The 27463-nt window shown below is 41.0% G+C and overlaps 1 protein-coding gene across 1 annotated transcript; it reads right to left on the bottom strand.

The window, feature by feature from the left end:
• Positions 1-1664: 1664 nt before the first annotated feature.
• Positions 1665-23167, bottom strand: SRP68 (signal recognition particle 68). Its single transcript, XM_039501479.1, has 16 exons — positions 22953-23167; positions 19502-19568; positions 18670-18783; positions 17586-17781; positions 16250-16332; positions 15832-15941; positions 15361-15443; positions 14951-15091; positions 8594-8692; positions 8192-8256; positions 7710-7869; positions 7166-7260; positions 6691-6820; positions 5721-5796; positions 4694-4746; positions 1665-4064 (listed from the first exon to the last, which is right to left on the bottom strand). Exons 1-16 carry the CDS (start codon positions 23107-23109, stop codon positions 3837-3839), a joined length of 1857 nt encoding a protein of 618 aa, XP_039357413.1. The 5' UTR covers positions 23110-23167; the 3' UTR covers positions 1665-3836.
• Positions 23168-27463: the final 4296 nt, after the last annotated feature.

Here is a 27463-nt window from a genome sequence, read left to right as displayed (position 1 = left end):
CTAGCATATTCAGATCAGGATTTTCCATACCATATCAGAACAATGACCCACCTAGCCTCATACCTCACCTCCAAGACTGACCATCACAGGAGGCTTCAGTGAAAGGTGCAACACTCCTGGCAACAAGACAATACCATAATCTGGGGGAACCCAGGCAGTTCCAGTAGCTATTATTCATGCCTCGTTTTTTAATTGTAAGGAGTTTGTCTCAGTGAATTATGAAGCGCTCCCCAGGTTAATAATTGTGTACAAAACTTCATTTCTTTTAACCACTTTTAAAAATCTACCTTAAATTCAGCAATATTCCCCTTGCTATTGTGTTGAGAAAAAGTAAAACGAAGCCTCCTAAATGAGCGTCTCTATGCTATCCATTCATATACCTGTGTCACCTCATTTCTCTCTTCTCTCAGAAAAGTCCTAAAGCTTTTAAATCTTTTTATGGCTGCTGTTCCAGATCTATAGATTTCCATTGGCCTCTTCTGGAGCTTTCCATTATTACTAGATCTCTTTTGAGACAGGGTGATTAGAGATGAAGATGCCTCCAAGAGGCAGATGTTCATTAAGATTTTTATAAATAAAATAGCATCTATTATTCTCCATCCCTTTATTTTAACCCAGCATTTTGTTCCTCTTTTGACTGATCAGCAGTTTTCATTTCACCCTTTATATTATACATTTCAACGGTTGCTTTAAGCATAATAGATTTTTCCAGCCAACAAATAGATGGACAAGGACAAATGCATGTAGAATTAGGGCTCCTATGTTAGCCTTTAAAATCTTAATACATGTAAAGATTTTGCATGTGAAGTGTATTCTTCCCCACTAACAACTATACTGAAGTTTTGTCTGGGTATTAGGTTGTACGATTTCAGTCACTCAGTTATTGCAAAGATACTAAATCCTGCAAAGTGAACTTGCAGTCTAAATAAGAGCAATTCACCAAACAGCTGTGTTGTGTGCAGAACAAACTCACCACTGGGGCCAGCAGCTAGTTTGTAAAACATTAAGCTTTGCTCTGAATCACGGGAGCCGTTTACTATCTCTGATAAGAGAGCTGAAGAAAAAGTTCACATGCCAGGTTCATAAATATCAGAATTTGAATTTAGCTTTTTGCTCTGGATGTGCAAGCATTGTGAAGGTTTGGCAACTGACCACAGCTGACCAACCTACTCCTTTTACTCACCGCTGAGCATTTTGGCCCTTCCTTGTAGATGCATCAGATCCTCTATCAAAGACTGCCACACTAGTTTCCCTACGACCAATACTGTCAGACCTTTAGGCAGCAGTTCCAAATCCAGCCTTCATGCTAAGAACTTCAATAAATTTAACACAATCTGGTTTTCATCTTGACAGCAGTTACTAGCTACTCAAGGGAAAGTGGTACATATTTTTACTATCTTTGGATATTTTCCTAGCACTTCATCAGTTTCCTTCTGCATCATTCAAAAATGCAAAGAGCAACACACTGCTTATAAATCTAGGATCTACTTTTTTTTTAAAGGAAAAGAACGAAGTTATATCTGATAATGGTGCACATTTGAGTCTTCATTGATTCAGGATTGAATAATCTCAAAGATGATAGAGTTTTCAGAAGATCAATCTTACCCTTTAGGTAACGAACGCCCATGTTTCCTGCGCTTCATATAAACTACATGCCTCAGAAATCAGGAATAAAACTTTATTGTTTTAGGATTTCTTGTGTCCAAACTAATCAGTTGTGTGTCACAGGAAGTTTAACAAAGAGGCTAACTGCCTGTAACCATTTGTAACAGCAATCAATCAGAAACTGGCTTCAACCTAAGTTTCACTGGAATGAGTCCAGACCCCCCATAAGCTTGGGGTAGAAGGCGAACAAACAAAAACATTTTGGTTTGCATTCCAAACAGGAACATAATTCTCAAATTGATTTAATGTAAAATCTGAAAAAGGAGGAGAGAAGTTCAGAGAAAAATACAGTCAAAGAAAAACAGCACGAGGCAAATTGCCAGAAAAGGGCTGGGTCAGTGTATCACAAGACTATGTCTTATTTCTAAATTAAACAAACAGGCTTTATGGAGAACTGACAGAAATCAGTGTTCTAGGACCACAGCTGTGTTTGAAATTTCATCATTTGATGAATTAAAAAATATTCTTTGACATCCAGCTTTTCTTCAGCTTACGTTTGTTTTCTTCTATAAAATCCCCCTCCCAGGTAGAGACTAAAAGAAGATTCAGAATATCAGGAAATCCACTTGATTTGCACATCGTAAAATATACAGAGAAACAGGATCAGTTTCTTTTTCCCTCCCACCACCCCCTTGACCTCTAGGCATAGGAGTCCTGCTGCAAGAAATTGTCTTGTACTTTAAGAATTAATGAATCACATCAATTTGGAATACCAAGTCTGCGTTATTTCCAATCATTTTTAAACCTTATATTAATTCCATATTACTCTCCAATCTCATGAAGAGAAGCATCTTTCATGGAATATTTCCAACATTGCACAATATGCATAAACCAGTTTTTCTTCTGTTTCCAGCCTGTGGACTACCAAGCCCTCACGCTGAAACAATGCAGCAGCGAGAGGCAGTATGAAAGCCAAGACAACTCGTAGGCTATCAAACTGCTACATCTCAGCATCCAACTACAGTAAACCTCAGTGAAGACCCAAACATGGCTTATGGAAAACGTCCAAATTTTATTTTGGAACAGTTCTGCCCCCCAACCTCCCCCCACCTTTTTTTTTTTTTTTTAATAAAAAGACAGCGATATGAAATTACCTGCATTTCAAAAGCATCCATCACCATAGCATCTGGGCACTCTTACAAAAATGTAGTCTAGTACAAGAGAAGATCTTAGTGCGTAAAAATCCACTGGGCTCCTGTTACTTATTCCTCATCTTAAATTATTTCCATAACAATCAAATGCAATAGCAAAGTCAGAAGACTGAAGATGAGAAATAAGCAGGAGGAGATGAACTCCAGACAAAGATAGGCTTGCCTGAAAACAAGACTGTTTAAGTGAGAAGAAAGGAAATGAGCATGTAGGATAAACAGACTTTCAGTTTTCCATGAAGACTGAGCAGCTCCTTTTAAAGCCACCCATGAGCAGCTAGGTTCCCAAAAACAGCCTTTTCAGAACAGGTTCAATACTGTAGTTAGGCATTTAACTGGATGTCCCAGTGAGGAAGGATTACACAGATGCTACAATGTGTAAATTCAGACAGACTCCACCACAGATCAGGTAATCATTAAAATTTGTTGAAGTATTTACCATCCCTGCTCTTAGCACAAGAGTTTCAGCTCTCATTTCTGAATGCAACATTTTTTAAAAATAAGAGGTTTCTCTTTACATAACTATATATATTTTTAAGTCAGGGAGTGGTAGGTGGCACTAGCAGGAATCCAGTCTCCCTAGCTAGTGTTTCACATGCTTTGCTTAGGCAGCCCCTCAACACCTGCCTTCTCCTCCCACCCCCAAAGAATGTTTTGATCAGAGCATCAAATTATAATGTCAACCATCGATGAACATCAAGATACGTCTATGCCTGGTCCATTGTGTGTATTGACCCTTAATGGGGCACTGGTCAAAAAGCAAACTCCAACTTTTCAGAGGACAATGGAATTTCTCTGCTCCAGATGTTATCAGACATTTATATAGTACACACGTTCCTGGGGTAGATGGTTTTCCTCTAATACACTGGGAAAGAATGCAAGTGCACAGGCACATACACAACACAGGGAAGAAGATGGTAAGAGTCTCCCCTTATTGGTTTCAGATGCAGATATTTATGTTCTGGACCCTGTTGGAGCTTTTCCACAACAGAATAAGACTTCCCTTCCTTTGAAGGCCACTAGTTAACTTCTGAATCCAAAGATGCCCTTGATATATCCTGTAAGACCACTCTTCGCTTTCTGTTCCACCTTGTCTTCCAGAGGTGGGAAAGCAACATGGTTGAGGGCCAGGTCAAAGAACAAGGGTTTGCATGGGATTGGCTGGAACCCAGGAGGGAAATGCACCAGGCTGGCTTGTTTGCTGACAAGAGAGGGATCCAGGCAGAATGTCTCAAACCGTTCAGAGAGTAGCTGAAAAAGAGATCCAGACACCAATATTAAACAAGCTGAGGACATATCATGGCTGGCCCAATGGCCAAGTAGCAGCATCTAGACACTCAGGATGAGCAGTGGTATTGAGCCAACTGCACTGGCTGCATTCTGGTACTCATTCAGCACCACCACAGCTAACTAAGAAAAAGTACAGCAGACTAAAAGCAGTGTTCCCATGCATTGGGCACTGCATTGTAAACCCAAAAACGGAGACCGAAGATGTTGCAGTGGCAGCCTCAGTTTCACTACCCAAACCAGCTGAAGTTCTGCAGTTAGCTACCTTGAGGTAACAAGGAACCCTCTCCCCTCCCACACGCACACACCCCTTCAGTGCTTGTGGGGAGAGGGAAAGCAATCAGCTTAGGCCATTCTGTACCCAAAACAGACCATATTGCACAGCCCATTTTGAACACACTGGTCTTACTGAAGCATGTGCATCTTAGGTTTGACAATTTCTATTTTAAATTGTAACTAGTGGACACGTTCATTACTCTGAGGTTAAAATTAAGCTTTACTTTTCCCATTTACTAGAAAATTCTCCTCTTGCAGAAAATACTAGTGCTAATGAAATTGCCTTTTTCATCCCAGTGCACAAAGCCATGACTCACCTTGCCATCCTTGACCTGGGATGGAGACTCCATCTCGTGGGCGTCATTTGCATCTGAAAGATTCACAGAAGTGCCATATGAATATGCAGACAGCTAGTCTATTAAGAACACCTCAGAAGATAGACTATTAGTGTCAAAACTCATAAGATGTGTTCAGAAATCACCTTGGAGTTCATGCTTTTCAGCATATGGAAGACTGAATACTCCAGCAGAGAACTTGCTTAGTTTGTAAGTCAAACGGGGTCATGCTTACAAGCACCCCACCTTTCCTGTTTCTGAAGTGGCACAGAAATGATCTCCCAGTCCCAACAGAGGCATGGCACTGATAGCTATATGGAAAGCGGGTGAGGGCAAAAAGCCCCAAGTTATGTGGCCAGTCCACAACGTTAAGGAGGGGGAAAAAAGTCAGATCTCCCCTGGTTATTCTATCTGCAAGCAAGGCAGATTCATCAGTTCTTGTCTGCCAGAGATGAGTACAGGTTGGTATAGGTCACAAATTCCCCAATTCAGTTAGCATTGAATGAGGACTCAGTACAACTGTGTCAAAATAAAATATGAGCTCTTTCCTCTTTCAGTGAGCCCTCCCTAGTGTCTGCTTGTGAAGCCAGACCCAGTGACAGATGAGTCAGGGAATTCAATGCACACTCTACTGCTACGAAGGTGCCATACATTGGATGCGGTTTATCTTTGGTGGCACCTAAGAAGTGCTCGTGAGAGTGCTCTTTGCAGAATGGTAAAAGGGGTAGGAGTCCTTCAGAAGAAGATCTTTCAAACCTCTGATTACAGAATAAGCTGGGAAGGCTCTAGTCTGCTAGTGGCAGCCCTAGAGGTACCAGGCAGAGCTTCTAGAAGAGGCTGGAATTGGAAAGGAACAGCTTTCCAAATACAATATGGATCAAGAAAACATGTGGGAAGCAACTTTCGTCTTGTAGCATTTACAGATGAAAAAGTCCAAGTGGCTGCAGTAATAAATGTGTATGACTGAATCTGAGGGAAGCCAGTTCTCCTGCAGGATTGCATAACTCACCTAATATAGCAGCTGCCTGCAGGGAGTATTTCTCTGCATTCACTTGAGTGATCAGCTCCTGGACATCAGGCAACTCCTAGATCATTTAAGAATACCTCTGAGTCAAGTAATTGTATAAAGCAAAGTTTTAACAAGAATTGGGAGAGAGATGTTTAAAATTTAGACTCTTCAACTCTGACAAACTAGGAATTTTAGAGCAGTGCCAATCAATTCTCAGAGGAGAGATGAACATATATAACAGGGATAGGCAACCTATGGCACGAGTGCCAAAGGCGGCACGCGAGCGGATTTTCAGTGGCACTCGCACTGCCCAGGTCCTGGCCACTGGTCTCGGGGGCTCTGCATTTTAAACGTTGAAACTTTATTTAAAATTAAATTTAGCTTCAACATTTTGAAACCTTATTTACTTTACATATACAATAGTTTAGTTATATATTATAGACTTCTAGAAAGAGACCTTCTAAAAAAGGTTAAAATGTATTACTGGGATGCGAAACCTTAAGTTAGAGTGAATAAATGAAGACTCGGCACACCACTTATATACCCCTGATATAATATGGACCTTATGGTACCACATAAGCCTTGTTTCAAGTGAAATCCAGACATATGGACATAAAAATCTTTTTTGGACAGCTATACAGGTAAGCACCTTGCTACTCTGGTGATGACCTGTATAAGCAGCAGCTATATTCCTATCTTTACGCAACTAATAGTCACTGATATTTACTGGATACTTTTGTTGCGGAAATCTAGGTTTCCCTCGCTCCCCCTCCAATCGTACAGGGCAGGATGGAGGGAGCCATGCCTGCACTAGCATACATCATCATAAAACCTGTAGCAAGCATGAGGTGTTACAAGAGCTCAAGGCAATATTCTCACCATTTAAAGATCATATTTGAAATATAGTGGCCTATTATTTAGTTACTGGTAGTTAACTGAACTCTTAAGTGTGGAAGAGTTTGGTTCATACCTTCAAGCTGTTCTTATAAGCACCAGCCTGGGCTTGGACTTCACTGGCATATTTCAGGACTCTGTCATACAAAACAAGGGCTTCACTCCATTTTTTCACCAGTACATAGGACTGGGCAATGAAGAAACACCTAGCAGGGTGAGGAGCAAAGTTAACCCTTACAATGATTAATTGCTTTCCTTGAGCATATTTCTTGAATATTCAAAAGTATGGATTGTAAACAGGTTGCCCTAACATTGAGCTATACATCTGGGTCAGGCTGATCTTCCTCAGCTTGCACTTGCAGTCCCACTCATTTCACTCTGAGATAGAGTCCCCCCCCCCCCCACCACGCTTCCCCCAACTTAGTCCTGTGCAGTTGCACTGGAATATTAATTATGTGACTTCCCAGAATTCATGCCTTGTTAGCCATAGAGAATTCTGTTGCTTACTGCCAACTAAAGAAACAGCCTTGCTGTTCCATCCAGAGGGTTACCTATAAGCCTTGTACACCAGTGTCTTCAGTCCTATCTCCTTCTGGAAGTTCTTGTCCTCTTCTAGGCCAGGAAGTTGTGGCAGTTCCACCAGATTCTGTACAAAGTACAGAAAAATTGGAATGCGTCAAACCCTAATGAACGCTCTCATCTGGCGTGTGAAAGAAGAAAGCTGCCTGTTTCCTGAGTCAGAGCAATGGTATGTGCCTAGGCAAATATGATGTTTTCTAGTTATTGCTATATTAACTTGGAGAACATCATTCAATTAAACTTGCGTAGATTCACCCTTAGGGCAGAATTTAAGACTTCCTGACACAAAATATGCATTAGGACTGTAGGCTCGCAATCTTTTGTTTAATCCACTTTTTTAAATATTCCCAAGTGGTTACTGGGTACCATGGACTTTTAACTGAACCCTTTCAGTTAATCACATTAATCCTGACTGTAGTTTCCTCTGTTCTTCCTGGTTAGTCCTTTTGGCACACTACATTTTTAAAAAGTCTCAATGAAACACCTGAAAGTTAGATTTTTCTGTCTTGGCATTACCTGCAAGATGATGTCATAAAGGCGAATCAGGTCCTGAGGCCTTGCTGTACGCTTGCCATCATCCTCTGACTGTTGCTCCTGCAGCAGTGTCTTCTGCAAAGCTTTTGCCATGCTCTCATTGCGTTTGATGGCTGTTGACAGCTTGATGTACGTCAGGTAACTAGAAAGTACCATTTACACAAGCTTTGAAATTCTGTTGGAAGTCATTCACAGCAGTTCTTAGATAGTTTTTCCCCACTACTAGATACCAAATTTCCAGGTACAGCAAGTTTTTTTTTTTTTTTTGGGGTGGGGGGGATGAAAATGGGACATTGGGTCCAATGCTCCCAGAAATGAATGTAAGGGAAAAACCAGATTCTACTTGATCTACTAGGTTTAGATGATGATTTAAGACTGAGGTGGCCCAAGACAAAGGATTAAGAGGAGATTCTCAAAATCTACATGGGAATGCAACACTGCCCTAAACACGCAGACACACTTACCTGTGAAGGTACTGGATATTGGACACTTTCCCAGAATCCACTTCCAGAGAATGTTCCCGTTGCTTCTGCAGAAATTGGAACAAAAGCTGTGTGTGATTTACTTAAATTGGTAACTGCAGTAAAAGGATAAGAAAACTCAAATTTTGAAGGACAAGTGGAAACTGAATCGGCTCACAAAAAGAAAAAAATGCATTGGATGAATGACAGAGATGATGTCCAGGCAGAGTTCAATTATGAGGAGGAACGTTGGCCACTGTTGAATTACTCTGCAGCACACCTTGTTATTGATGGAGCCAAAAGTAACTGACCACAGCAGATGTGGCTTGAACTTCACAAGAGACCCTAGAAGATGAAATGCTATTTACCTCTATCTTTGGAAGTAGTAATATGTTTAGTGCTTACTTGGTCTGGTTTCAGCTCTTCCCGAACAGCTTGTATGGCATCCCGACACTCGCTGAGTAAAGACTCAAACAGACGTTCCTTTGTTTCCTCTCTTTCTGCCTAAATACAACACAGAAAAGAGACAAAAATAAGTATTTCTCAAAAACACATTTTCCTATTAGTGGGGCTGGTACTGTGGAAGAGTTCGTTAATCTTCCTTCATTAAGTCTTTTCAAACTTCTGCCAAGTTACTGCTTTTAAAATGTTGACCACAATGCATAGCTGGATCATGTAACTGTATGTGCTCAAACTGTTTCTAAACAGCAAAACTGTACTACAGAGCAACCACTCATGTCTGCATGTTTGATGAACTTAAGGCACTGTTTTCCCCGTGCCGGCATAGATAGATTCCAGGAAAAGGAGAGATGCATTTACACTGCCTGGAAGTTTCACTGTTGTCTAGCATGGAAGGGTTTTCGTAAGAATTCCTTCCAAGCAGTACAGTGGTAACCAGTTTTCATGTTTACAAACTATATTAGTTCTACACACTTTGAAAGGAGGAATGAAATGCTGGCAGATTTCTGATCAGTAGCACAATGGGTTGCAGAGCTAGAATGCATGTCCAATCTGAAGACTGTGGAGTCCTCTCCCTCTTGATACATAGTGCTGTTACTTGAGGACACCAGAAGAAAATGCAAAGAGCATGAGATATGATCATGTATGACGGAGTAAAAATTCAGCAGAGTAAATGACGTCTACAGCCTGATTTCCTTTACACATTGAAATTTTTGATGAGTTACATCACAACCACCAACCTTCAGAATCAGTCACAGTTGCTCCTTAAATAAACTTGAAGGGACTCCAGGCATTCACTCCTTCATAGATGGATGGCACCCACTGCTTTCCAGGCCAAAAAACAAGCCAACCTCCCTGTTCCCCTACATTCAGCATTAACAGTCTTACTCCATTTCCCTTGTCTGACCCAGGAGCACAAGAACTGCATTAGACATCACTCAAATATTTGCAATGCATATTTAATATCTCAACATTTACTGCATTACCTGTTTAAGAAAAAGCTGCAAAGTAATCTGGAATTCTTGTTTGAAAGGCTATTTACGTGAAAATACAGATAATCTTCCCCAAGGCATGAAAGATTAGTGCTGTTCCAGTATGACAGCCTAGGAGACTCAAGTCCTCTTTAAAAGAGGCAACTCAAGTTCAGTGTCCTGTCTGTCTCATCTTTGACTTAATGACATCGCTTCTAGGTATGAGAGTTTAAGTTAATTTTTCATGTCCCAGTCAATCTATAGTCCCTCTGTCTTGCTCTGGCCATAATAGCAAACTAATGACTAGAGGTGAAAGTCTCTATATCCCCATTGATAATCCTCAACTCACCAGTACCTTCAAAATGCTTAAGTCATTTCTTTTAGTTGGTATAATGAACCAGAAAACGTTACAGTAACACAGTCCCAGGCCTATTTTTTTCTCCCACAGAAATAGCCCTCAATGTCACAAGATGGGTTTGGTTGTTATTAATCCTCTAACTGAAAACTGTTTCTGCATTTAGAACTGTATTTTATCAGCAGCCTGCCTTCCAGTAGGTCAGAGCAGGAAATGGTGGACAAATGCTTAATGTACATTTTCAAAACTCAACCCTTCTAGTTCATTTGGTTCATTACAAACATCCACAAACGGTAATGTTTTTTCTCATAACAGCTCAACTACTGAAAGAATGTTTATCTGATATTTCTGCACTTTCTGGACAGACAAGAATGCTAAGTACAAAAGCGATCCTTTGAATAGTGCCAGAGCATTTCCCCGGCGTGTACTGTTGGAATAGACATGGTCAGTAAATAAGACAAGCTATCTTGCAGTACAGAAAATTTAAGCAATGGTAATTAAAACACGGAGGGGGGGGAGAAGATGAGAAATGAGCTGGGCTCCTATTATGAGAAAATACACGCAATTTAGAGACAGCATTCCAGAGAGCTCCCTACTCATGTTTGCCTGCCCTTCCCTGACCAAAGCTTTGTTAGTGTTAATCCATGACACTTTGAGAGCTCAATTTCTTTGCATTTGTAAGAGTGATAGGAATTTGACTTTCAGTTGGCCTTGTTAAACTATCCTCTTTTGCAGGCTTTGTGGTCCAATCCAGATACATTTTAGCCTCTTTGGTGCTAACCTGGACTTCCTGACATCAAAGGCTAAACTAAACTACCAAAAAAAACAACCCACACCCAACAATGCTTAAAACAGACAGGAGAGGAGGCTGACCTGGTAAGAATGGTATGCTCTTATGTAACTTAAAGACCGAAAACTAAACACACTAATCTAAAAACAAAACAAGGAAACCCCAGGTTGTCAGGTCCACTGAAGACAGGGTATCCACCTATGGATTACATGATTTGGTCACAAGTGATGAACAGAGGGTGCACCTTGCTACCAACCAGAAAAGCAGCAAGGTATTTTACACTTCCTTGCCTACCCTATGCCATCGCTCCTGGATCAAGTTAGTAAAGCAACAACTTGGAAGTCAGAGTGCTGAAATACTGCATTCATTTCCATGGAAACATGGATGGGATCTAGCCTTGTTCACTTACTGTTCTTAGTGCAATTCAGGACACTAATAGAAATCATTCCTGCCCATAGCAAACAACTTGAGATAATGCATCATGTCTTAGGAAACCTAGATGACGGTGCAAGTTTCAGTTTGGTTATTCTGATCTCCCTTCTCCCACAGCAGTAAGAATTTCTAAAAGCAGGTATCCAGTTCTTTTTCCTTCCATAATGCTAATCCTTTAATAGTACTTCAATTAAAGCTATGAAGCCTGCATTTCACTAATATACATAACCAAGGCAGAAAAGTTCATTTCCTCAACACCATACAAGAAGTCGGTCAGACCTCTGGAGTTCTTGGCTCCCAGTGCTGTGCTTAGAACACTCAAATAAGGAGAAGTGAGAATACACACCCTTTTGGCACATCCAAGCAGGAGGATCCTAATCTTCACCTAACCGACTGACACATTATGCAACCAATTGAACAAGCCACTCAGAAACACACTTCATTTTCAACTAGATGACTATTAAAATAGTAGTGAAAGATCATTTTAAATAAATGCAAGGCCATGCTGATAAAGTAAGGAAAATTGCCTGCAAATGAATTCACAAAAGGCCCACTTGGGTTTGGAAAGTTAGAACGCCTCTGGGATAAATGAGAGAAATTGTTGCCCTATATTCCATGTAATACACCACCGTGTAAACAGATTATTCTAGTCTGCTGCAGCAACCTAGTATTTCCCCTGCATTTAAACTGCAATGAAGCGTAGAGTTTTGAAAGGGTCTAAAAATAACAGCATTATCCCAATACAGCTTGTTGTGTTTTTTGCTCTGGGACAGAAGTCCTGTTGCACATGCCCAGTAAATATAAAACTCAACTGCTTTTCAGACTGTTTATCCTCCCCACAAAGACTGTCCAAGTTATTAGGTTTAACAAACCCATTCAAGAATGTTTTATTTTACCCCTTTATAAAACTGTAGGCCTGCAAACTGCAAACATTTTTAACCCTTTTATTTAAAGTTTTTTTTTTTTTTAAAAACAAGATTATTAAGGCAGGACTAATTGCTGTGAATAACCAGAAACATAAGACATTTGACTGCATTCTTAACTCCACCCACAGGAGCATTTCAACTTCAATGGACACAAAGAACGGAAACCAGACAAGTATCAGAGGGGTAGCCGTGTTAGTCTGGATTTGTAAAAGCAGCAAAGAATCCTGTGGCACCTTATAGACTAACAGACGTATTGGAGCATGAGCTTTCGTGGGTGAATACCCACTTCGTCGGATGTAAGAAGCCAGACAGATACCAAGCACAGACAAAGAAAAGAGGCATCGGACAGGCTCGAGTTTTTGACGAGGAACAGACTTAAATTGCTTGAAACTGACTTGACTTAAAGCTTAGTTCTGAAAGTTTAGAAATGCCCAATCTTAGTTTGTCCTTTTTACTCTATCCATAGTAGACTGTCCCTGAAAGTTATTTTCCTTCCACTTGTTTATGCAGTGCTCTTCTACTACAGAGATTACAGAATCCTTACAAAGGAGAACACTGACAGAACTGATTGATACAGCATTTACACACACTATACTCTCTTTAATTCAACAGGGCTATGGGTTAGCTATGTGCCTTCAAGTCATGGCATCTAGTCTCAATTCAGGGGAATTCTCAGAAGTGAGAAACACTTGGGTCAAATTTGAATGAAATTGACTCCTGGAGTTTATATTTTAACATTTTTTCTCTGCATCTCCAATTAACACAAAGCAGCTAAAAAGGTACATGCTCCAAGATTCTGCATTTATTTTACTCACAAGACTAAGGCATAATAGGTTTATGTTCACTTCTGGTCAAATGCAGCTGAAGGAAAACCTATCCTTACCTTCAGCAACTGAGTTAAATGCAAGCACTGCCCAGCTTAGCAATCTCTAGATACAGTGGGGCCTGGGCTTTTAGGTACTGCCACAATACAGCAGAAACTCAGAATTACAAATACTTCAGGAATGGAGGTTGTTCATAACTTTGAAATGTTTGCAACTCTAAACAAAATGTTCTGGTTGTTCTTTCAAAAGTTTAAAACTGAACATTGACTTAACACAGCTTTGAAATTTTACTACGCAGAAGAAAAATGCTGCTTTTAGCCATCTTAATTTAAATGAAACAAGCAGTTTCTTTACCTTGTCAATTTTTTTTTTAATTAAAAACTTCCCTTCTTTTAGTCATTTACATTTAATAGTACTGTACTGTATTCGCTTTTTTGGGTCTCTGCTGCTGCCTGATTGTGTACTACTTTTTCCAAATCAGGTGTGTGGTTGACCAATCCATTTGTAACTCTGGTCCTCGTAACTGAGGTTCTACTATACAAACAGGACAGCTGAAGAATCTCAGACAGTAGCCCCTCTTGGCAGAATCCAATATAGAGCTTTAGAAGTCTGGAGACCACTCCTCTCTATCTATAGCAACTAGGCTAGTCAAATCTGGTGTCATACCATTGTCTTCTGGAAGCCCATTAGAAGGTTTCAGTAACTATTTAAAGAACAAGATGGAATCAAATTCAGCACTCCATTCTGTCATCATCATAAGGAACAGGTCATCCGAAGAGCGAGGGTAGCTAACTAGGGTGACCAGACAGCAAAGGTGAAAAATCAGGAGGGGGGAAAATAGGAGCCTCTATAAGAAAAAGACCCAACAATCAGGACTGTTCCTATAAAATCAGGATATCCTGTCACCCTATAGCTAACCGAAAGACTCCCTAACCACCACTAACCTGCATTTATCAAAAGAATGGAAGTGACAGAAGGCTGATGAACACAAAAGCGAAGCTGCACCACCACCTACTGGCCATACTCCCATATTACTTGCAGGGAACTGTCTTCTGAGATGATCAATTTAATCCATAACTTGAATTTAAGCATTACTTATTCAGAAATCAATATGATTGCATAAAAATAAAAGTTTCAGGTGAGATCAATACAAATAAACTTCTAGAGGCTGCACAAGTAAATTCCGTTTGTCATGTTTCCTTTAAAGCACAGCTATCATTTTCTACCTCCACCCACTGACTCCATTCTGTAAAACAAAGACTAGAGAGAAGTAAATCAGATCTTCGTCTTTTTAAAAACTATTTTAAATTTGAGCTGTGCACCTGCTCCACTAAGCTTCTCTCCCTGCTTGTAGAGAAAGACTTCCCAACTTCTGATGTAGTCAGGAGCAGGCCAAGGAACAAGCAGCAGTGGCTGCTAAAGATAGGCTGCAGCTTCAAACAGCAGCAGCTCAAGACCTGTAGCCAATGGAAGGCAGGAGCATTATTTCTGAACCCTTTCCCTGAGAAATCTAAGTAGCAAGGGTAGGGGCGGGGGGAATCTTGTTTTTGTTGTGCACAACCAAACATAATTACTCTGACTGCAAGTGTTTTCCTCCATTCCTTTATAGTGTTCATATAAGTCAACAGCATGCCACAGTGGCAGATCTTCCCCCCGATACAGCACGGTACTTGTTTTCTTCAGGGAAAGGGCTAGTTACATGGCCCTTTTGCTTCTGTCTAATGGCCAGCACAGGTGGTATTTAAAGAACCAGTTTTTTTGGGAAATGGTAGCTGACTTATTTTCATATATACAGCATCTTTCATCTGAAGACCCCAAAGAGATTTACAAGATAGGTTCAGAGATTACCACAACACTATTTAAATACAGCTATTTCTGGGGTAGAACACATCAGCATACAGCAACAATACACAAACAACAGCATAGAGGTTACAGCATAGATGTTACAGAAGCAGAAGATATTATAACACTGGCATAGAATACCTGGAAGTGATTTCTTAGTTACCTGAGCAATGGCCGCTTCATTATCTGCCAGCCCCAATAAAAAGATCCTCACTTTGTCTATCTTCACTGGGACAGTTCTTCCCCTCCATTCCACCTCACTCATGGTAGCTGCCTGCTTTGCTCGAGTCTGGGTGATCAGTGACTGAAAAGTGCAGACAGAGGTGAGTGACTGACAACTTAAATGAATGCAACTTTTGAATACTTGATTAATCCGCACATTTACTTTAAATTGAAGGTTGGAGTATATTTCATGGTTCCATTACTTTCTAGAGGATAAGCCTTGCTCCCTATAAAGTAACCTTGCTCCTCTGTCTTTTGGTTGTACAATGCATGGATATTTAACTTAAAGCAAAGCCAAAAGCGTGAGCTGGTCACCATGCATTCCAAATTTTGGAACATGCAGTGAATTACCTCTAATTTTTCAGCAAGAAGACCCTCTGTGCCACCAGATCTCAGTCTCATCTGCATTAACTCACTGATAGCAGACTGGTCACCTGAGAGAAAATTGTCAGAATGAGTCAAACCAAACTCATTTTCATTTGTCAGTAAGACAGCATTTGAACCCAGGTCTCTAGAACACAGACTGGTGCTTAGGTAACTTTGGGAAGAAAAAAGTGACTTTGTATGAATCTTGCCCAGAGTATGTATTTATCCACATTACATAAAACCATAGTGTTGTACAACTCAATATAAATTCCACTTTGTTAATCAGGTACAGAACTGAAGGGCCTTGTCAGTCACATGGAGGAGTCTGCAGGGTTTGCTCAGAGCATTAGGAATGGACTCATTCTCATGTGTCAACAAGTTTAAGAAAAACACTCCAATAACCCTTGCCTCAAAAGCAATCCTTGCTTTAAGTATTTGTTACCCTACTTTACTTACCAATATTATAGGCACAATAGCGAATGTTGGGTGAAATCTCCTCCACACGCTGATTATATAGCACAGCCTGTTCCTCTGTGAAAGCACTGGCCAGTTTCTCATATATAGTCCTGCAGCAGGAAAGTGAAAACTTACACTGCAGCATTTGTTTTTAATAGGATATTAAGACTTTGCTAAGGGAAAGGATGGCTGCTGAACACTAAACCATTACTCTGTGGGAAGCCGATTCAACGCCACAGCTCAGCTCTCTACCATCATGCTACTGGTTACCACAACTGCAATCAGAGCTTTCAGAACTCTGGCAGAAACCAAACCATTAGGGTTAACAAGCAGCTCACCTAGACTTATCTAGTCTTGGTGACTTAAATTGTATTAAGTAAGTTCACGTTGACAAAGATGGTAAGGAAGAGAAACTCACTTGCATTTGTTGAAAGCCTCCATAGCTGCTTTCCACTCTTGGTGTTCAAAGCGCAGCATTCCTGTGAGGTAAGCCATGTATGCCTGCAGACAGAGCACAAGTGGACAAGTTAATTGTTGTGAGAGCATAGTTCCATTGTGTCCATTAACAGCGATGCCACTACCCAGAAAAATCCTAATTCAAGCAATAATGTTATCTAGGAAAGTTTTGATTTTACATTTACATGACACTAGTTAACAGCATCACTTTTTCCACTGACAGTTACAAATTCCTGATGTGAGATGAAGCAAGGCTTGCAATCATTACCCACAAACTGCTGTTGTGAGAAGATACTTCTGTAGCCCAGAAAAGGCCCACAAAAGATGCAAAATGGCAGTTTTAATCATATCTGCGCAGCTATTCGAGCTCCCTTCATAGGAAGCTAGTATCACAAAGCGATGACTGTTTCCTGTCTCCACTGGCCAGTAGGCAGTCATGTTACTTGTGATCCAGATGTACAGTAGAATCTCAGAGTTACAAACACCTTGGGAACGGAGGTTGCTCATAACTCTGAAATGTTCATAACTCTGAACAAAATGTTCTGGGTGTTCTTTCAAAAGTTTACAACTGAACGCTGACTTAATACAGCTTTGAAACTTTACTATGCAGAAAAAAATGCTGCTTTTATTTTTTTAATGGTTTATGTTTACCATACTGTACTGTATTTGCTTTATTTTGTCTCTGCTGCTGCTTGACTGGGTACTTTCAGTTCCAAATGAGGTGTGAGCTTGGCTGGTCAGTTCTTAACTCTGGTGTTTGTAATTCAGGTTCTACTGTATATTTTAGGACTCTGAAAAAGTGGTAGCTTACATCTGGTAAGAAATGTTGCTCAGTTTTCAGAATGCTGCACTCAGCAAAATGACAGCACAGCTTTCTTTTCTGAAATGAGTTAGGAGTGCTGTACCCTTATCCTCTCCCCTCATTCCTGCCATTTAAAAAAAACAAACACACCTTTGTTTAATCTTAAATTTAAATTAAACTCTGAGGCAAGGACCATTGCTTAATGTGTTTATATAGCACATGTACAGTTGGACCCTAATTCTGATTGAGACCTCAAGGCATTACTGTAAAGCTTCTAGTGCTACTGCTCAAACAGACTGACTAATCAAATCAAACTACACACACATTAGAGCTCGATAACCAGTAAACTAAAATCGTCCAGGACATTCTTAATTTGAAGTCAGAGCAGGCAATTTAGTGTCAGTTTACAAAGAAGGACCCTTTGTTCAACGAGAAACAAAAGGTTAGTTTATCCTTTCTTTGCCTCTGCTAAACAAAACTGAATGTTAGAAATAACCTGAGCTTCCAGCTTAGTCTTGGCATCCACCCGATTGCTTTCACACAGGCGCTCCAGCTCCTCAGCGTGTTTCACGGCTTTGCGCAGGCGAGAAAGCAAATGAAATCGCTTGCGGGGTTCTGTGTTGGCTTCCTGCTTAAGCTGCATTGCATAGCTCCAGGCTCTCTCTGCATCCATCAGTATCAACAGCAAGTACCTATAGGACAGACACAGAAGGCTACTTGTTACTGAGATGCAACTACTGAAAGATGTCTTCAGGAATTCTAAAGCCGTGAAAGAAAATTTAGTATCAAGTCTCCGCTTTGTAGTGTCACAAAATCCTGGGAAAGATGACTAAAAGTAGAATAGTCTTACTGCTTTTTCCAGGTACATAATTAAAAATAAAACCACGATTTTCAACAGCCAGATGCATTTTAGAACATTAACACAAACCAGGTGGAAAGAAATCCCACGGGCTAAAAATCCATATCTTCACACACCCCAACCCCCGAAAGAAGAAAAAAAAAGATGAGAAAGCAATCAACTGTTTCTAGCAGCTGGGAAATGAGCCCAGAGCTCTGGCTGCTCTCCAGTTGTTCTACCAGAAAAGACATTCTGGTGAATTTCAAAGGCACAAGTACAAATTGCAAGCAAGTGTTTCTGTTCAGAGATAATGGATCATGTCCCCAATCTCATTCTTGCTAGTAACAGCACTTTAGTTGTCTATATTCAGATGGCTATTCTAAAAAAGTGCTGACTAAGCACCTCCCCTGAAAATATTTGAACTTTACGGCTCAAGAAACCAGCATTGACAGCAGTAGCTAGGGCCAGGCAGTGAGGGCAGGAATTATGTTTTCCCCGCACACCACTATCAATGTCCCAGCTCCCCATATTCTAGTCTGAACTTGGGTCTTTATTTTAGGTTTTAAAATTCTTACAAAATTAAAAACTCTCCACAAAAGTAAGTGGTTTAGAGAGGTGTAGAGCTGTGAACTAGGATAACACCCAAACTGTTTTCATTTGCGACATATGAAGATAAACTACCTCCAGGAGCAATTCACTAATGCACTGCTACCCAACACCAGATTCTCCCCATGCCTAATACCTGTTGTCAGAGAGAATCTCCTCAGTTACTTTCTTCCCTGTGAACTTGTGTCTATTTCCCATCTTGAAGCTAAGAGTTTTTCGGAGTCGTCTTAGCCTGCGGGAGCAATAACCCCTGCAAATAACCACAACATAAAATCAGTTCCAAAGACTGAGACTTGGCTCCTATGTATCCCTCTTTCATTGCCAACCTATATTGAATAATCAGAAAACAATGCTGGACAAAATGTACCTGGTATGACAATATACAAGTTTCTGGGAGTGAAGGTTTCTAAACAATACAATACAGAGTCAAGTTTAAGAAACATAACAGGAGCATTAAACCTGAGATATGGCAGATAGTTAAAAGAGACAAGAAAAATGTAGCAATAAAGCAATATGTAAACAGACATGTCATGGCCACTGATCTGTACTAACTAAAAGGTGATGCTCTCTGTGTTCCAAATGATTTCTTAGAAGTGTAATGTATGTGTGTGCACACACACACACCTTAAGACAAGTTCAGTGGCTATTAACAAGGTATTAGTGAGCTCATTAACGAAAATATGAGGGAACAAAAACCAAGCAACAAATTAACCCCAGTATTTTAATAATCTGATTAGTAAAAGAACATTATTTCATTTACAGACAAAGGGGACATCTATTTACAGTAAGGCCCCTGCCAATGGCTCTTTATTTGGCAACTGGCTTTCAAAGTAATCATCTTTTCCTGCCTATGGCAGCAAACTGGCACGTAAATGTGCTCTGAGCTAAAATTGACTTGGCATGGTGATTTACACTAATCGAGGTAAGTACATATAAAATGTCTTGGTGTTACTTGCTAACATACTAACCTGTATCTCTGGAAATCTCCGTGCCGTAAACCATGCTGCTGTTGGGATTCCTTAATAATCTGAAGAACTGGAATTCACATTAAGGAACATTTATGATTGTACAGAGTTTGGTCTTGGTATGCCCTTCTATCCTAAACTAATGGGAGAAGACAGAACTCTACAGGATTTTTACTGACACAAACTTTAAAACAGATATTGGTTCGGTGTACAAGAGAGGAATTAGTGAAACCTTTCAACAAGAAATGCAAGAGCTGATTGTCTGCAGAAATTTTCTCACCACCATATTTTATTTTTCAGAATCCTATGGATACAAATTAAGGCCAGGTCTACACTTAGGTCTGCCAGTATAGTTATACCGGCAAAACCCTTTTAGTGTAGATGCAATTATACCAACACAATAGTGTTTCTGTCAGTATTCCAATACAGTGAGTGAAATGAGCTATACCAGCAAAAACATTTATGCTGGTATAACAATATCTATCCTACAGTTTTATTGGTATAGCTATGTGGCCAAAAAAAGCCCAAAAACATATGTAACTGACCTAGCTATGCCAGCAAAATTTTAATTTTAGAATCATTGCTGAGCTTTATTGTTTGATCTCTCCTGAAAAGGGTGTTACAGGTGCTTTACTGAATGTATTATAATTGCTACTTTGTAATTTCCTAAAGCAGTCTTCCCCAAGCGAATCATATCCTAAATATAGATATTCCTGTAAAAGAGGATGGTAGGAATAATTCTTTAAGGTTTAATTTTGCACTGAAAATTGGTTAGAAGAAAACTAGTAAAGCAAATTTAAAAACAATTAAAATTAATATTACTTCAATAAATGTTTTGTGGGAGAACAATGTAACAGTATTTACATACCAATTCTTTTTTTCACATAATGGTTTCCAGACAAAATTACAATCTTTAGCATAAGCACTGACTGATTTACCTGTGTGTCCTGTGTTTGCTTTACTCTTAAATAACTTTCAGTTAATGAATACTACACAAAAGAAACCTGCACTGTACATTTTGGTGACTCTCGTGGATGTTACTCATTCAATTCATTTAAATGATAATCAGTACTTTTATTTTTTGGGAAAGACGCAACCAGAAAATATTTATCTCAAGAGAAGTGTTTTTGGAAAGAGTGCTTCACTTATATTTAAGAATCGATCTCTGCAATCCTTACATATAAACCCTATATCACATTTCCTACAGCACCTATCAGGATACTAACCTTGTCAAAACTAACACCAATTATAGTAGTTATGGAAGAAAATAATTAAACTGAAATCCCTTTCATTCAGAGGTACTTTAAGATAAAGATGCTGCTTTTAAAGTACACCTAAAATACAGTGCTTGAACTACCCAAGTATTAAAATTACACCACTAGCTAATACTTATAGAACAAAGGAGCGTTCACTTTCGGAGCACAGGCAGGCTTTACAACAAATTACTCCCCTTTTCCCCTAGTTTTTCCTAATTCTACGTATTTATCTTGAATTTTCTTTAAATCTATTTTAGATTTAGTTACATAAATTTATTCATTATTATTATATTATATTCATAGTAGCTCTTTTACTTACAATTTTGTTGATTTGGGCATGCCTACCACCACTGATGTGACACTGGGTCTGCCACTTCATCTACAAACGCTAAATTATATCACTATTGCCAGAAGTTAAGTTATGACTTGTGTCCTCATTTCCATTTGCATTTCTTCCTACTGCAAGATACAACTCAGTTTCGCAACAGCTGTGCAGTTGAGCTAGTTTCACACTAAAACTTCTCACAAGAAAAAGCCTATAGCCTTAATTAAAGGTACCAACTAGTAAATCAACTTTATAAAAAAAACTACCTCACTGATCCCTTCACAGTGATTGGAAAGAATCCCATGCTTCTGGCTAGTCTTCAGGTTGACACATGGCAATATGTATGAGGCTTCACTTAGCCAAAGTAATTCTTAGCTTTTCTGTATTTTAGAAGCATCTTGTGCTCTTTGCATAGTGTGATTAAAAAATACAAAATGTGGATAAAAGGGACTTTAACAATTTTAAAAAAATACATAGTAAGCCACAAAGTGCTATTTTGTTTACAAATTCAGAGAAACAATACTTTCCTCTGAGAACAATAACTCCTGTACAAAATTGTTTATTTAAAACTACCAATTCTGATTTTTAACTCCATTACAGTTTATTATAACTGCCAGGAAGGATCCTCTGTTCTCAATAGCCTTTTATGGAAGCTACATGCTACACAAAACACCTATCACCAGGATGATACAAACTGTAGTTGCTAATGTGCCTGTCACTCACCTATTTTATCCACTATAACAAGTTCTCTTGGAGAAACCAAACATTAGTATAGATAAAATTCATACACCACATGCTCATATTCCAAGCAAATAAAATCTGGACTGGAATTTTCAATTTTTGAGGGTTAGTGATATTTGTTACACTGGCTGCAAGGGTGGTGTCAAGAGGATAAAATCATAATTCACATCAAAGATGCATCGCTTACATCCCATTTTCTGCAGAATCAGGGTGATGTTACCAGAAGGCTAACCCAGTGTCATCCAGATTTTTTCATGCTACTATACCAATTTACATTATTAAAACACCTCAGCAGTACCAACCAGTGCCTGACACCTCCCATTTGTATCTTCATGTTCTAAGTCATAACAAAGCTCACACTACTCCTTACCTCATCTCCCAAATACTTCTATTTGGGATGAAAGAGGGAGACTATATAACTGAATGACAATTCAGCAATGCCCAGCACAAGGGCCCATCAAAACAGGAATGAGAACCTTAGAATACCAACAAGTACCAGTAAAAGCAATACGCAAACGAATTACTTCGAACCAGAGGTCTAGTGTTCAGAATATGTTCCAACTTGCCTTTGGGTGGTTAGCAGCTTCATACTCTGGACAGGCTGGTTAGATGTGCATAAAGCTGTAAACATTCTTCCATTATAGTGCAAAATCAAAACTCTTCCCTTCCCACCTGTCAAATCCAGCCTCCGCTCTGCCCCTCCACCCCCAAACATACACACTGATTTAACTATGTAATGTAACTTAATTACAACACAGAAAACTGCCCTTTATAATAATCAGTGTGGAGGGAACATGAAAAAGAGGGAGAAAAGCTGCTTTCCCAGTCCCTTTCCCCAGCATTTCTTCCAAAGCCACACGACTACACGCCGCCACGCCTTTGTTTCTCCCCTCTCCCGAATACCCCACCCTCACCCGTTAACAGCGCAAAGCGAACACCCAAGGCAGATACGGCCGGGGGCCTGTGCACACATTGGAGGGGAGCCATGCTGGGAATTCACCCGGCTCTGTAAAAAAACCCCTCCGTTTTACAGAGCGCGAGCGCGGGGGGGTTCCGGGCTTCCCCGCCGCCTGGCCTGACTGACACGTCGGCACTCGCGGCCCCCCCCCGCCAGGCCGGCCCCGCAGGATACTCTCCAGGCCAAGGCTGTCCCCGAAGCTCCCCGCCTTCGCCCCCGCGGGCTTCTCATTCTCCTTGTTCTCCTCCGGGCCGGCCCCGCCGCCGCTCCCGCCGCCGCCTCCCCCCCGGCGGCCGCCGCCACCGCCGGTCACCTGCCGCTCCGCCGCCATCTTGCGCCTCTGCCGCCGCCGCGCAGCATCATGGGCCGGGAGAGTAGAGCTGCGCGTGGAGGCCATGGCGCGGGGAGAGCTGGGATAGGGGAGGACCCGGCAGGCTCCGAGTTGCTATTTGAGCCCTTTCCAGCCTCATTGTGAGAGCTGGGCCCGGCCCGGGGGCGGGGGATGGGCTCCTGTCATCACTAGCGATAGGGCCGGCAGCCCCTCCTCCCACTCCCCTGCAGGATCCGGGCCCAGCCCCGGCTCTGCCCTGGGTGGGTCTCCCACACACCGCCGCCTACCTCCGCCCTGGAAGGGGCCTGAGCCCCAGGCTGAGCGAAGCCCTGGGGCCCATCACCCTGGTGTCTGGGCACCAAGCCCTGGCGGGGGCAGCGGATTTGCCCTGGCCCCAAACCCCCCCAGGGCCCAAATACCTGGCGCTGCGGGAGGGTGGGAATCTAAGCTAGACCCTGGCTGCTAGTCTGGCTGCGCCTGTAACCTGCCAGGCAAAAATCCAGGGTGTGAATGTCCTGCGCTTTGCTGGGAGGGGAAAGTGAGAACCAGAGCCCAAATCCTGGCACCAGGGTTGCCAGCCCTCCAGGATTGGCCTGGAGTCTCCCGGATTCGGCATCGATCTCCTGATGACTATTGGAAGCAATCCGGGAGATTTTAATAGGTTATTTTAAGAAAATGACATTACATCATGTTTTGGGGAAAAAAATCTCTCTGAATAGCTTCAATCAGAGTTGGCAACCCTACCTGGCACGAATGTTGCAGCTAACAGGCTGAGCCCCAACCCCAGGTGCCAACACCCCATAACTGCAGGGAGGAAGTGAGTCAGACTCCACACACAATCCCCAATTTGTATCTTGGGCCCATCTCTAGCTGATGCAGGGCCATACTGCAAAATACAACTCACCTTCATTGCAAATAAGTTCTAAAAACATCATACCAATTACAGTTTCAAATGCTCATAACTGACGAATCAAAGCCAATTTTCACTATACTGTATTCGAAAGCCACTTCTCAGCAGGGGCTGTTTTCTGCCAAATTTCATTTTTCTATATCCAGCTACAGCTGTTTAAAAAAAAAATTCAAGATTCCCCCCTCCAAATATTCTCATATGCAGAAACAGTGCATCATTTTGGTTCCTCCAGGTTTGGAAAATATAAATAAAAATTCACCTGGCCAACCCTGGAAAATTTCAGCATCACAGCTGAAAGTTTTAGAAAATCATAAGCAACTGAAAACAAGAGGCTTAGAATGGAAATGCTTGGGCAACTTTTGCCATGACATTGTATGTGTTTGTACCACCCCTTGCACATTAGGGCCCCCAGGAGTCTCCAGACACTACTGCAATATAGTTATTAATAAATATCAACTCTTGTTAATTAATTTAATAATCATTAAAAATAATAATACAGTTCAAATAGATGTCATTAGTGCTCCAACTCTAATAAAACGAGCAGGTATTGTAATCCAAAGCTTGGAGGCTTCTGCCTCTGTTTATGTCCTAGCAGGATATTTGCACAGGATGCTGATGTGATAAACCAATGTAATCAGCAGTTTATATTGCAATTCTTTTACTCCTCCAGAGGGCTAAATTAGGCTCATTTATATCTGATTTTCTTGGAGCTCTTGTGCCCTCTTGGGGACATGAGGGCCTCAGTGAAAAATCACAATTTGCATCTTTTCTTTCCATTTTAAGTGTTTGACTTTAATCTTCTTTTTAATATTCAGTGTGTTTCCACCTGCTCGTAACTTTGAGATGAGGCTCACAGCATCGAAGGAGATTTCTTTACCAAACATGTTTTTAAAGTGATGTTCATTTCAAGCAGAGAGGTGGGATTTGACTCAGATAACACACCTTTTTACAAATGATTGCTGTTTTCATTCAGATATGTCTCATTAAGGCAGCTGAAGTCTATTACATTGCAAATGAGATACGCACAGCACAAGCATCCTCTCTAGTCTTCTGTCAAGGGAGTTCACTCTAATGATAAAGAATTAGTGGTATTTAGCTCAAGCACATTTCTACCATGCCATCTCCCTCTTGATACTTAAAGTGCTTACATTTGCCAGGGGCTTTGAATCTGCTCTGGATTCTGTAAATCCTAAGGATAAAACTGTCACCAGTTGGCTCATTGCACAGATTCCATCTGGAAACCTGCACCTTTTTCATCCTCTGGGGCAGTTGGGGGCTGAAAGAGGGGATATGATGTGACTTGGCAACAGTGCATTGTTGGGGGAGCTACTGGGTCGTGCATGGGATACAGGGATAGAAGGTGCAAGGAAATGGGGAACTGAGTCTACAAACCCAGCTTGGAAGTGCCCCAAAGTTGTTCTACCATGTGAGGGCTGCTAGCTGTCCTAGGCAAAATTACTTTGGTGGTTTCAATTCAGGTCCCCATGGGTAAGAATTTGCATTACCAATGGTGGGGTTTTTTTTACAGCTCCACTGAGGGATCAAGGACTGAACAGGTTAAGGAGAATTAATTTTCTTCTCGCTCCAAGAGGTGATTCTTCCCAGGGTCAGGATCTATACAAAGAAAGACTTCGGTCTGCAGTACCATCAATCCAGCGCTCAATTTGCACAAACATTTGTAAAGAAACTTTGAAAAAGATCTCAATGTGTGTACACATAACTGCAAATGGTAAAGAAAAGAACCCATGCAAGTCAATTTACACTTGCAATAGCCTAAAAAAGAACAGAGAGGGCAGCAAAATCAATACAACAAACTATCAGTGTCTAGGAACAGGCTTTACAATGGGAAAGGGGGTTATTATTTATATTACAGTAGCACATGGTGGTAGTAGTAGTAGTAGTAATTACTACTAGTAGATCAGGGCTGCATTGTGTCAGTTACTGTACAGACACATAGTGAGAAATAGTCTAAATAGAGGAGATTAAGTATTGTTCCCATTTTACAGATGGACAAGGAGGCACTGAGAGACTGAGTGACTTGCCCAAGGTCATACAGAAAGCCTGTGGTTGAGTTGGGAACTGAACACAGATCTCCTGAGTCCCAGCCCAGGGCCTTAACCACCCTCCTTTTCTCTTGTTTTCAATAGGATGTCGGTCTTGCATTGTCTAGTGGCAGCTGTCCATTTCTGAAGCCGGGGGCTCAGGCAGTTCCATGCTGCAAGGCTCTTTTGCAAATCGATAGCTTTTCTCCCAGAGTGGTTTTCCTCTTCCTTGCTTTTTAGTGGAAAAGTGCTATCATCTTTGATAGCTGTTAGGGTGCAATTTTGATTCTTAATAAGACTCTAGCTGACTCCAGGCTCAATAGGAATTTATTAATCAAAGATTATTAGTCAAAGATTAACACCGCTCAATACAGAAATGAAGGTTATACGTTACCAAACTGATGCTGGAGAAGCATCTCTGCAGCTGGGTTCACTCTGAACTTTCAAAACCTCAGTCCCTTATATACCACAGGTGTATACAAAGAGAGAGAGAGAGCGAAATTCCTCTCCCCACCACCCAATTACAAGTTTACATGGCTGATAAACTAAAGATATTTCCAACCAAGTCATTATTATAGAAAATATCTGTGACAACAAGAAATGCCTGATGAGTCAAAAACATTTCTTAACAGTTTATCATCTCATCAATTACAGAACACATTCGCAGTAGCAAAAGCAGCAAAGAGTCCTGTGGCACCTTATAGACTAACAGACGTATTGGAGCATGAGCTTTCGTGGGTGAATACCCACTTCGTCGGATGTAAGACACGTCATTGCTCTGTGCCTCAATTTACCCAATGTGCACAGTACCTCACAGGGTTGCTGTGAGGCTTACTTCGTTCATGCTCATAAAACCCGTTGATATCATTGGGTGCGAAGTGGAAACTATCAGCGAGTATATTTCAGCCAAGCGAACATCAGCTAAGTGAAACATACTCAAAGAATTGATGGCATTCTACGACGATAAGAAAATAATTTGGAAAGGCACCGAGGGGAAAAAATGCAATTTTGTAGCTGGTTGAGAGGACAGATGTTAAGGGTTTGTTTCAATTGCGGCTGGATTTCTTCTTTATTGCTCAAAAGATGATCAAGCCAACAACTCTTCTGCAACCTGAAAGCCAAAATAGATCGTTTTGATGCAGGGACCATCTTCTGTGTGTGCAGTCGCCAGCACAATGCAGCCCTCAGGAGACCTGGAGATGCTACCACAATAAAAGAAATAACCATAGAAAAACTGGTCAGCTATTATTCGCTTAATATTTCTCTGATATTCCATCCAGCTCCTGCAGTCTTTCCTTCACTCCTGCAAACACCCACTGACTTCAAGGTGGAAGGACAGAGGACTCTAGGATTTGCCTCTGCTGGCTCAGAAGAAAGGAGCTAAGGAGGTCATAGAAAAAAA

This window comes from Mauremys reevesii, linkage group 15 (assembly GCF_016161935.1).
Source record: "Mauremys reevesii isolate NIE-2019 linkage group 15, ASM1616193v1, whole genome shotgun sequence".
Taxonomy (NCBI): Eukaryota; Metazoa; Chordata; order Testudines; family Geoemydidae; genus Mauremys; species Mauremys reevesii.
This window is presented reverse-complemented; position numbering and strand designations above follow the sequence as displayed.